Source organism: Carica papaya, chromosome 5 (genome assembly GCF_054855325.1).
Source record: "Carica papaya isolate Zhongbai chromosome 5, ASM5485532v1, whole genome shotgun sequence".
Lineage (NCBI taxonomy): Eukaryota > Viridiplantae > Streptophyta > Magnoliopsida > Brassicales > Caricaceae > Carica > Carica papaya.
In genome coordinates, this window is record NC_142313.1 from 45374926 (window position 1) to 45386707 (window position 11782).

At 37.1% G+C, this 11782-nt stretch overlaps 2 protein-coding genes across 4 annotated transcripts; both read right to left on the minus strand.

Moving 5' to 3' along the window:
- Window positions 1-77: 77 nt before the first annotated feature.
- On the minus strand, window positions 78-10000 carry OTLD1 (OTU-like cysteine protease family protein). Of its 3 annotated transcripts, XM_088219332.1 has the most exons (11): window positions 9869-10000; window positions 9723-9773; window positions 9208-9246; window positions 8248-9128; window positions 7490-7651; window positions 6370-6447; window positions 1708-1786; window positions 1481-1626; window positions 974-1039; window positions 702-876; window positions 78-456 (listed from the first exon to the last, which is right to left on the minus strand). In XM_088219332.1, the coding sequence occupies exons 4-11, from the start codon at window positions 8938-8940 to the stop codon at window positions 239-241; spliced, it is 1617 nt and encodes a 538-aa protein (XP_088075458.1). In that variant the 5' UTR covers window positions 8941-9128; window positions 9208-9246; window positions 9723-9773; window positions 9869-10000; the 3' UTR covers window positions 78-238. The 3 variants fall into 3 exon arrangements, with proteins under 3 accessions (XP_088075458.1, XP_088075459.1, XP_088075460.1); XM_088219333.1 differs by lacking the exon at window positions 9208-9246 and having other exon boundaries at window positions 9723-9939; XM_088219334.1 differs by having other exon boundaries at window positions 434-500; window positions 8248-9246; window positions 9723-9941.
- Window positions 10001-10352: 352 nt separating this feature from the next.
- CASP3 (casparian strip membrane protein 2) lies at window positions 10353-11610 on the minus strand. Its single transcript, XM_022031811.2, has 3 exons — window positions 11214-11610; window positions 11009-11132; window positions 10353-10737 (listed from the first exon to the last, which is right to left on the minus strand). The coding sequence occupies exons 1-3, from the start codon at window positions 11513-11515 to the stop codon at window positions 10522-10524; spliced, it is 642 nt and encodes a 213-aa protein (XP_021887503.2). The 5' UTR covers window positions 11516-11610; the 3' UTR covers window positions 10353-10521.
- Window positions 11611-11782: the final 172 nt, after the last annotated feature.

Sequence of the window (11782 nt, forward strand, 5' to 3'; positions counted from 1 at the left end):
CTTTTCATCATTAGCGACCAAGAAACAGGATCTTGATATATTCACAGACCACTCACTCAGAGTTTAAAGCAAAAGGATACTGCTAAATCCACTTTATTGATTTAAACTCGTCAATACATCTAATGCTCTCCATTAAATTTGCAAAGGTTTCTACTACTCATTAAAAAGCTAAAGCTATTGCCAGAAATAAGCGAATATGACAGCGGAGCCGTGCACGAGGTTTCGCGCCAACCCTCTCTCATTCGGTTGCCTTGCCTTTGCGCCTGCTGCTACTACCTGTCTCTAAGAGATAACAAACCATAGAATCAACATCATCCCCGAATATACTGTAAGCTTCAATCACTTGCAAGTAGCTGAATCCCATTGACAACACAATCTGCACGCTACTGCTGAGTGCAGTGTCCTGCAAACCGTGCTCCCTTCCACTCTCTAATTTGGTCTCGCTGCCCGACGGCCCTATTTTACAGAATTCTTATCAGCGATGGTCTATGCATTGGCATCTAAACAACAGAAATACAAACTATTACTGCACCCAAGTTCCAGAAGATATGTTATAAAAGTGAGTCTAACATGGCACTTGCATGTTGCTTTTTCACTTCAATACCAATTAGAGTAAAAAGGAGAGAGTAGTTCCATAATCCAAATATTCGAGCTTCATGAATAATTGAAGTTATGAACAATTAAGTTAGCAGGGTACTCACTAGCTCCTGAAGATGATGGCTCCGCACCAGATGTAGATGACTCCTCATTGCCAACTTGCTGCTTAAACTTGTCATTAGCAAGACACTCGGCTCGCGAAGCTTCCATAACCATTCTCTCTATTTCCTTTTCAGTAAGCTCAAGATCAGAGTAAAACCTTCCCTCCGCTAAAAGGGCCTGTCAACGTACATCAGCAACGAGAAAAGAAAGAATGATATAAGCATTATCTTCAAGGAAATTGAATACAACATGTTATTTGAGATTTGACACTTGCATTGTCAATCTGTAGATCCTGCTGAGCTTTGATAGCTGCCTTGATTTGATCCTTATCCACATTTGTCTACAAAATAAAACCAAACAAACATCATAAATCCTCTCTGACATGTTTCTCAAGCCATATCCAGCAAAATGGTAGAGGTCAATCTAAGATTGTGCTTTACGTGCCAAGTTCAGTTTTACCTCCTGTTCCATTTTTTACATGCTAAATACTAAGGACAAACTATCCCACATCAATCAACTAAACCAACTTCTAACAACTTGCAGAAGACCGGACATGATTGAAAATTAACCCTACTCTTAAATTTGCAACCAGAATAGTTACTGGTCTATTTTTATTTTTGAAATATACTGGTCTATTTTTATTTATTTCCTTATTATTTCTTATTTATTCATAAATGACAATATTTTACCAAATACACCTATATATTGCAAAATGAGTCAGCAGACTTTAATCAGAAACTTCACTGATATGCGAATAAACATAGTGCGCCAACAGACGTACCCCTCGAAGGCAGCTGAATCCGAGCCCAGCACCAATGTTCAAACGACGTGGATCAACCAGGGAGTTGTAGTGATTCCCATGATGGTAACTTAGCCGTATGGGAGGTGTGTCAGTGTTGTAGTTCCCATGAAATATGTTGATAGGTTCTGTACTCATGATTGTTGTCAGTTAGGGAAAAGAACAGCAGAACATGTTCAAACCATAACTCATCTAAAACTAAATATCACCTGTGCTATACGAATATATATGGATAGGCCTATTGTACATTTCTGATAATGCTTGGATCTCAACATTGTTTCCATAGACCTGTCACCAAGATTAAACAAAAAACTATAGTCATCTATCAAAATTGTGAAAAGAAACCAGCCCCACACCCACAGGGTGAATGGTCCTTGAGCACATGCCATGTCAGGAGTAGAACACCAAATCAGAAACGAAAAAGGAAAAAGAAGAACAACCAAGATCAACACTAAATTAAATAGTTGTGGTCTTCAATTAACATAAACGATATTTATAAATCTAAACATATAGCTATAATGGACAAAAAGAGACCAGAGAAAGACAAGGATAACAATGTTATCTAACGTAGATGTGACTTGATAATAAAATTTATCTGTTTTAACGATGGTAACAAAATACTTCACTCAGATACACAAGTTAAATGACTGATTCTGACATTGTCCATCAGATTCATAGAAGAAACATATACACAGGAAGCAACTCCCAGCGTGCAGAAAAATCACGGTGGTTGTTCAGGTCAATAGTATGCTCCCAAGTTTTTTACGTCTTATACTCTCAGTTATTTTGGAGTCAAAGACCAGATTTAACAGATAATTTTTTCGCTCGAATGGCATAAAGCTGTAGAAGAACAACCAAGATCAACACTAAATTAAATAGTTGTGGTCTTCAATTAACATAAACAATATTTATAAATCTAAATATATAGCTATAATGGCAAAAATTGACCAGAGAAAGACAAGGATTACAATGTTATCTAACGTAGATGTGACTTGATAATAAAATTTATCTGTTTTAGCAATGGTAACAAAATACTTCACTCAGATACACAAGGTAAATGATTGATTCTGACATTGTCCATCAGATTCATAGAAGAAACATATACACAGGAAGCAACTCCCAGCGTGCAGAAAAATCACGGTGGTTGTTCAGATCAATAGTATGCTCTCCCAAGTTTTTTACCTCTTATACTCTCAGTTATTTTGGAGTCAAAGACCAGATTTAACAGATAATTTTTTCACTCGAATGGCATAAAGCTGTAGATTGTACCCCCACTTTAACTTAATATCCAAGAATAATCAGGATTAAGCCATTTTCTTGAGATTTTAATTTTTAAAGTCGACATTTTCATTCTCAAGACTTCCACCTTTAAGTTTCTTCTGTCTTACCCTAACTTCTTGCTATCATGCCCACAGCTGTAGTCACTTCAAAACCTTACTAATGCAAGCAATATTCTATTTTTAAATGGTGAAGAAATTCAGCTCTTGAAACCATAAGATGTTCTTACAGAATTAGAAAAAAAAAAACTAAGATTTTAAATCCTGAAGCTCGCCTGTTACTCATTCAGAGTCCTTGATCTACTAAGATTTAAAACTTTCAGGCTTTATTTAAATCCATATATTGTCCTCCTTAACACCCTTAACACTCCAGAATCCAAACCATACAAGTCTTCTTTCATGTTTAAATTATCCCATGAGCAGCTAGCCTAAATCCTAAGTTCTTGTTCCTGCCAAAGAATTATGACAATCTCTTCTGAGAATCCTATACTAGTCCAATTTTCATTCTGTATTTGATGTAACCTAAGGCCATGCATCTTCTAATCCTTAGCTACCCAAATACTTATCGTAGGGAAATTCTATTACCATTAATTAAACGACCAAAACATGAGAAGCATTTATCTTTTTCCTTTTCATAAAGATATGAAATAAAATAGGCATGCACAGTTCCCGAGTTCCAACTTTTCCCCTCCATAATAGGCATAGTCCATTTCTAACACCCATAGATGAAGTAGTTTCTTCTCCTAGACTTTTCTCAAAAACATTCTCCGTTAATTGTATATATGTATATATAGACAAATCAATCAACACATATTAAAATCCATTCAAATAAGTTCGTCATCAAAAACACCTACATTGGACTCAATTTAAAATATAGGAAATTTACAGAAATACTGTTTTGACTAGAAACATAATTAAAAAAAATGCTCTTATTTATTTACTAGCAAAATATCCAACATTATCTTAGATGACCATTATACTGTCTCACTTTAGGTAACATTCCCTACACTAAGAAAATTCTCTCTCTCATCTTCTGTGGTCTAAGTCCATGTTCCATGCCAACTCCAGTTGGCCAATGCTCAGGTCTTCATCATGTTAAAAATCATTGAATGAAAATCCTTTTAAATTGTGCTGAAAGGCAAAAAGATCAATAACATCAGTGTTAGCAGAACGGCAGAGGATGCTGTTAGACTATCGTTTCAGGCAATTCTATTGGGAAAAGGGCACTGGATCTTCAGTCTGGAGCATGGTGGAAAAAAGCCATACGTGAGTGGCTTTAGGCATCAGCAGGGTAGTCATCATGCAGAGTATGGGTGATATGAGGGGGAGATTTATATTCCTGAGAGGCCATAAGTGACTAGGTGATGGCGAATGATGCTGGCCACTTGTGGGGTTTGGCGGAAATATTTCCAAAACCTCCTTAGAGACCTAATACAAAGGTGAATTTGCTCCCTGCTGTAGGAAGCCAAGTACTGCTGTAGGTGAATTTGCTTCGAAGAGATAATTCTCTCACCTTCAATCTTTTTCGCAAAATAACTAAAGAAGATCATGAACTATAGCTCAAAGAGACACTGGGAAAACCATTGTACCTCTTAGTGATTAAACTGGTTGGAAGCAGATGTTAAAGAGGTTAGCATTTCTCTCCAATTACAACATCACAAACAGGGAGAGATAGCACCTTTTCAAAGCATTCAACCCGCTGAAATGGAACATTCAAAAGATTTTGAGGGAGACCCATTTCACACCAAAATTACTGAACAAAAGACTTCTAATTCCCCTTCTTTGACGACTCAGTAAATTATGTTTTCAGCCATCATCTTAAATTTATAAGAGCCCAAATAGTTCCTAGTCAAGGGTCCATTTAGAGGGATGGTCTTGGGATCAAATCAGTGGTTAATTTTGACAAATTTCTTCTTGATAAGTGACGCTGGAAACTAATGAAGTAGCAGGTACAGTTTTTGGTAGAGTGTGATCAAAGCAAAATTGGGACAAACATTGGGGGATGGTATTCTAGTCTCTAGACTTTCTAAAAGAGTGAAACTTTTGGGAAAAAAAAAATTCATGGGAAGGAACAAGTTTCATGGTTACATTAGATGGAAGGTTGGATCAGGCCAGAAGGTGAGGTTTCTGGTCGGATGACTGGAGCGAAGGAAAGACCGTTGAGCAATGTTTCCCCATGATTTATTCTTTAACTTGCAGTGAATGGTGGTGGAGTATTCCTCTTGTGCCTTCAGCAACGGTCTTAAGCCGGTGGATCTGTTCAAGAATCTCAACAGATAGGAGATGAACGAGTAATTCAATCTATTTCATTTTTTATCCAGTGGGCGAAGCCCCATGATGCCTTGGATGAAATCATCTGGAGGTTGAATCCGGAAGGTGCCCTTTCAATCAAACAATATTACTTTCATTTGCCTATGAGCGATTTGACCAAATGAGAAGCTCCCCTAGAAACATATAAAAAAGGTTAATGCATTCCTAGACTAGCTTTTTTTTTTTCCGGTTTGGGAGGCACCAAAGGGATGTAATGTATTTTAACCCTAGTCTATCTGATTAAAAGAGCAAACATTATTGTGAACATGTGCTAGTTTTGCAAGAGAACAAGGACAGACAAACAATCACCTCTTTCTTTTGTGTCCCCTTTGTCATCAACTATGGACTTTGACTTATGGTCTTTTGGAGGTGAGTTAGGTGATCATTGTTCTGCATAAGATCAGTTATAGGCTTAGAGAGGCATTCATTGTAATATGTGCTACAAGAAGACTTTAGGTCTTGGCTACCTTTTCGATAGTTTGAGAGGAAAGAACAGAGTTTTTCAGAGCATAAAAACTAATAGGGTTAAGGACTTATGGTTCCAGCCCATGGGTTTCTTAATTAAGGATCATCCTTTTATTCTCTTGAGGGCTTTGGGGATCTTATAAATATTCTAGAAAAGTTTTGTATATGGACTTCATCCTCTTGATGCCGTATAGATATTAATCTTGCACTCTAAAGAAAAGTTAATACAAGATTATTAGAATGCACATATAAAGAGTACTTTCATTAAAAAAAGTAAAATGGTATTTTTGTATTATGCCTAAGTTAAAAGGATGTTTTTGTAAATGCCACCTCAAAAGAAATTTTTCTTGTAATAACTTCACGATAAATTTCAGCATTCTTAAATTAAGCTACCCTCCAAGTTAGGAAGGAGAAAAAATAATTTATCACTTCCCAGGAAGTCAAGAAAATGCTCATCGTGGTAACTAAACATTCTACAAAAATTATTCAAAATGCTTAATACTACCAAAAGTCACTAACAATTTCCAATGAAGTTTGCCTCTCTTTTGAAATATATTGTGTTGTTAAAGCACTAGTTAAACTCCAAATTAGTTGTAGCGTATTAATAAGCATTGGACATTTTTTTGAGATAAAAGTGAAGAATTAATAAGCATTGGACATTTAATCAGCCATCCCAAATCAAGCAAATTAGAGAACTTGAAGTCTAGAGAAATATTTAAATCATAAAGAGTTTATGAAAGAACATTAAGTGTGATAAAATGCAAAAAGAATAACAAAACGTTGAAAGAATTAATTGCTGAATATAAATTACAACGTTACCTTGTCCCTTCGTTTCCTTTTACAGTATGATGTAAATCCTTCCGTTATGAATTGTGAAAAGTGATCTCTTTCCCGCTCCTGAATAGGGAAAACAACTTCAATAAAACAACATGATGCAACATCGCAGCAAGTATTGGTGCAAAACAGATACACCAAAACACTTAGGAAGTCAGGAAACACCCACTTTATATGCATAAATAAAGGTCTTTAGCAAGAGGTTTCATAGAATTCTACAATGCTAATCACAATAAGAGAAGGAAACATCAATTACAATTACGTTAACTCAGAGGGAGGAGATTAAAAATCAAGGGATTTTTTCTCATGCACTCAAGATCCTTGCACCATTTCATCACTTGCAGGAACTTCATTTGCAATTGGTCTTATGCTCTTCAGTTCTGTACATATTTGAAAGGAATTAGGTCGTTGGAGATCATCACTACTCCGTGATCATCACCATTCCGGTTTATACCCCTCGTTCCTGTCAACAGTAAATGTGTGGGCTCCATTGACAAATGTAAAATATGCAAGAATACGGACTTCTTGCAGCTTCCTTTAATCTTAAAGAGGCTTGGACCCTCCAGACTTTGGTTGACTGTCCTTTTACCCTCTTCTTTTCTTGATTGTGTATTCACTTTTTTTTGTCTTTCTCTTCATTTTGGGGAAAAAAGAAAATTATATTTGTTCAATTTTTCTACTTCCGTTGGTATCTTTATGTAAAAACTGAAGCTCAAATTTGTGACTCTGAACACCCTTCCCCATTTTCCTGCGTTCTCATAATTCCAGGACAGGAAAAAAGAAAGCAGCCTCTACCATCCAGAAGTCTCCAGAGATTCCAGGTAATTATCAATGGCAAAATACAGAACCAAGCAAAGAAATTATCCAATAATTTCTACACGAAAAAACACATAACATAGAGGGAAAACTCCTTATGGTGCTTCTTGAGAACTTGACAAGGTTTTTGCAATAGATTCAACATCTTAGGTTATGAGCAAGATTTCAAGATCTAGATAAAAAAAATACTGAAAACGCAGCGGACAGCATGACCAGATAGTAATTACACATCTTGAGACTTGATAACACATAATGCTTTGAAGAAAAGATCCATAAAAAAATAACCTACCATATAATCTATGCACATTTGTCTGATCAAATCATATGCTTCAGAGTCCCCATAAACCTGATCTGCAACAGCTCGGAAAAGACAATTCCCATCCTCCAACATCCGTTTCACTTCTAGACCTTTTGTTCGCCTAACATCAATTTCAAATTGACGTTCTCGTTCCTGGAATAAACAGGAGAAGCTCTTAAACTTGCGTAACCAACGTACGCGAAAATATGTTCTATCACATTCTGGAGCTACATACATATCAGCAATTCCAAACAGGAAAGAAAGCCTAGCACTTGGTAGTAAAGGAACAAGAGTCTTATAATCAAGAAGTTCCACAAGAATATCTTCCATAAATAGATTCTACGAGAAGCGTTTCTTCAAATGCATGAATAAGCAACCAAATATTCATGAAATTCCATAAGAGGATTTTCCCTAAATGGACTGCAGGAAAGGTATGTTCTCCAAATGCATGAATAAGGAGCCTGATAATCAAGAAGTTCCATAAGCCGATCTTCCCTAAATGGATTGTAGAGGAAGTGCGGTATTCAAACGTGTACACGCACATGCACATGCACATACAAACAAAAAGTTCCAATATACTTAATTCAGACAGAAAATGACCATCTTTCAAGTAAATTAATGCGATTTTGGCAAAAAGGAACCACCATTACAAATTTAGAATGGAGAATATGAAAAGTGTAACAATGAGCATTGCATGTCACTAAGCCTACACATTTTAAAGAACTAATTATATAGCTGCAGAAACTTACTAAATCATCATAGGAGGATGAAAAGCATTGATTCTGCTCATCAGCACTGTTGTAACCCTCATTTTCACCATGGGACCTGGGAGACGAAGGTCGTGATCCAGATGGAGAAGTTCTGGTTGAAACAACAGGCCAGGCAACTGCTCTTCTTGCCGGTCCAATGCGCACGGGGTTTGAATTTCCCAAGGCTAACCTCCTTGAATTGGAGTTTGCAGCAGAAGGCTTTGGGGGTGGAACAGGAGGTGGGGGTGGATGGGGACTTCCACTTCCACTATGTGGAGAATCTGCACTTGGACCTTCATTTTCAACTCCAATTTTCTCTGAAATCCTCAGTCCCCCCAAACCTTTAACCAAATCTCCAGAACCCCCACGATCCTCCTTGCCCAATTTCTCCCTGTCAGCAATTTCACCAGTGGAAATCTCATTTCTGTCGTTATGAAAACTGTCCATCAAAAAATCATCCCCTTTTGCCATCTTACTATCACTACTTTCACAGCTCGCAACAGTCTCCTCAGCAATAGCTTGCTCCTGCATCTCTTCACCACTTTCCTCATCTTTTGCAACCGAGAGAACCTGAGGAGCAATAGTGACCTGTGTTTCTGCACGAGACGAAGAGGAGCCAGGCAAGGAAGAAGAACGGCTTGGATTAGAAGAAGAACTGCCGGCGGAACCTCGTTGAACCAAAATCCGAGTCATTGGGTTCGTCTAATGTCTATTCGGTAGGAAACCCTAGCCCCAATCACCCTACCAAAGTCCCCAACTTAGACACCGAAAACCCTACTAATAAGTTTATCGCGCGTTCTTGCCTTAGGTGCGGTGACTCCAATTCCTTGGCTGAAGGATCTCTTCCAGCCCAGCACGTTCTCCTCCCCGCAAAACGATCTCTGCATTCCCCTAACAATTCTCATGAGACCCAGGCCTCGAACTTTAAACAATAATAGCCTCTAAGTACTCGAATTTTACCCGGAAAATCCCAAAAATGTTCACCTCCACTAGCCCAAGCTGCAATCAACACCATCCATTTCCAGAAAGAAAAAAAAAAAATCAAAACAAAAAGAAGAGATAAAAACTTCGTCTATCAAACCCTGTTTGATTTCTGAGATAAAAAGTAGGAAATTTAAGAAAATTACGTTTCAAAACCTAATCATCCCCTATTTCTAAAACCAATTAGACAAAAACCGACTTCAGTTAAGAAATTTCGCCTTTCTTAGTAAACATAAAAAAGAAACAGAAGCAGAAGCTTTAGATATATCTTGATCTTGTTTCTCTAATTTTCCAATGTTTCTCAGCACCCAAGAAAAGGAAACCTGAGGAGAGCAAAATAAAGAAAAGTCGAACTGCAAAATCTAAAAATAAAAAAAAAAAAGTAATGGAAGACAGCGATCAAAGATCAAAACCGCCGAAAATAAAAAGAAAACATAATCCTGAAAGTAAAGAAAACCCTAAAGAGTTGACTCAGTACGAATCACGAGACTCACCACACAGATGAAAGAGAGAGGCAGAGGGCGAGCCTGAAACCGAATTGAGATCTGCGTTTAAGAAAAGTAAACGAGGGAAATGGTTTATCAGAGATTTTAGGAAGCAAAGAACAACAAAAGACGGTAACTTGAAGGCAAAACAGTACTTGGAAGAAGGAGAGAAGGAAAGAAAGACTCGTCTGTTGGGCGCAGAGAGAGAGAGAGAGAGAGAGAGAGGAAGAGACGGCGGGGCGACGCCGTTGTTTTGACACGTGGAATCGTAACGACAGTTGATAGCACGTGCAGAGCATGTGAGGTAGGTTAGGTATGTAGATGTCATTTTAGGACACGTGACGTAAGAGGAGTTGAGATTGAGTGATGCGTTTCGTTTGTTGTCAGACTCATTCTGTTCTTCCCGTGAACTTGAGACCTCCCCCCCCTCCAATTCATGAAAAAATTATAATTGTAAAAAAAATATACGTATATATTTTATATAAAAATAAAAATTGTTTTCAAAATTTCAATACGTATATATTCAGAATTATTGTTTAGTTTATTGAATATAAGATGTTTAATAATTGTTATATATATTTTCTTTTCTATTCTTATAAAACATTAAACTTGAGATTAATGAACATGTGCATGTGTTTTTTCTAATATATATATATATATATATATGTTCCCATACAACAAATATTAAAGGAGGAAACTAATTAGTGAAATTAACACCCTCCTTTCTTTACATTACATGACTTCACAAGCACACACAACTGCAACCTGAATTAAAAGGCCATGCATACATATATGTAATTGACGATGATCACATTCTTCTTAGAGCAAAGGCTGAGACGAGAACCAGAAACGAGAGGATTGCTGCTGCAACAAAGGAGGCCACAACAGCTCCACTGGCACTCTGGCAATAATCACCAAACTGCTGACAGATCGGAAACCAGTTGGCGTTCGAATTCCCGTTGTGAGCCAAATATACTATCGCTGCCGCCGCCGCTGCCGCCGTTAAATTAACAGCCATTATCACCTGCAATCTCGCAATCATGTTGTTAATTATTTACAGTTTGACTGTAGTTAATGTAAGTTACTATAATAATATGTCATTTGTTCAGCAACATGCGTGTATATGTAGTAGATATAATAACATGCAAGTAAAAGAATTAACGAGTAGTTAAGTGAATACGTGTTGTTATTTTTTTTTTCGTTTTTATGAAAGATACGTTATAAATTTGAATCGAAATTATATATATATTATTTGTTATGTACTGTGCATGTTTAATATCAGATTATTTGATTACTGTATCCAAGACGATGAGAAAGAGTCTAGGCCCAGCTGCGTGAGGGCGAACGATACAAACGAAGGAGAAGGGTAATGAGAGGACAAGATACCCACTAATCACTCCGTTAGCTATCAGGAAAGAGCTGCATATACGTAAAATTGTTGGTTAATTATTTCGAGTATGGATAATTATAAAAACAATGAAGTGTTAAACGGAATAAGACCTGAAAGTGGGAATGTCATTGTACTCGGCACGGAACTGAAAGAACTGGGTGAAAAAAGGAAGGACTTGTTGGGTACTGGCCATGGTGGCAGTCGCAGCCAAAGCAGCAGCAGTAGCCAAGAGTCGGAGCACGAAGTCCAGAATCGACAAACCTTTGTTGTGGCTTGTGGCGGCTTTTGGGTTAACGATACTCTTGATGGACTTTCCTTTGTTAATGGTGGTTTTTGAGTTATCATCTTCTTGACGATCAAGAGTAATAGTTGTTGCTTCAGTGCTGCTGCTCATCTTCTGATCGGCGGACATTTTCTGATTGTATATGTTTGATGATAAGATGATTAGTAATATGAAGAGGAGTGGTTTTATTAGTTTTCTAGTACAAGGATCTTAACTGTAGGAGGTAGCTGCTATATATATATATATATATAGTGTGATGCAGCATTTATATATATCAACTGATTTAATTTTTTAAAAAAATTAGTAAATGGTATATTGGATTAAAATTCTATTATATGTAGAGTTTGATGGTTAGTGGGTTAGATTTGTATTGTATCATGGAACATTAATTTGGCG

Coding starts and splice junctions, on each gene's coding strand:
- CASP3 (XM_022031811.2), bottom strand. CDS start 11,515: ATGTCCGCCGATCAGAAGATGAGCAGCAGCACTGAAGCAACAACTATT. Junction 11,133..11,213: donor AATGACATTCCCACTTTCAG/GTCTTATTCCGT, acceptor ACGTATATGCAG/CTCTTTCCTGATAGCTAACG. Junction 10,738..11,008: donor TTCTCATCGTCTTGGATACA/GTAATCAAATAA, acceptor GCGAGATTGCAG/GTGATAATGGCTGTTAATTT.
- OTLD1 (XM_088219332.1), bottom strand. CDS start 8,940: ATGACTCGGATTTTGGTTCAACGAGGTTCCGCCGGCAGTTCTTCTTCT. Junction 1,627..1,707: donor TATATATTCGTATAGCACAG/GTGATATTTAGT, acceptor TCATGAGTACAG/AACCTATCAACATATTTCAT. Junction 1,040..1,480: donor GATTCAGCTGCCTTCGAGGG/GTACGTCTGTTG, acceptor TTTATTTTGTAG/ACAAATGTGGATAAGGATCA.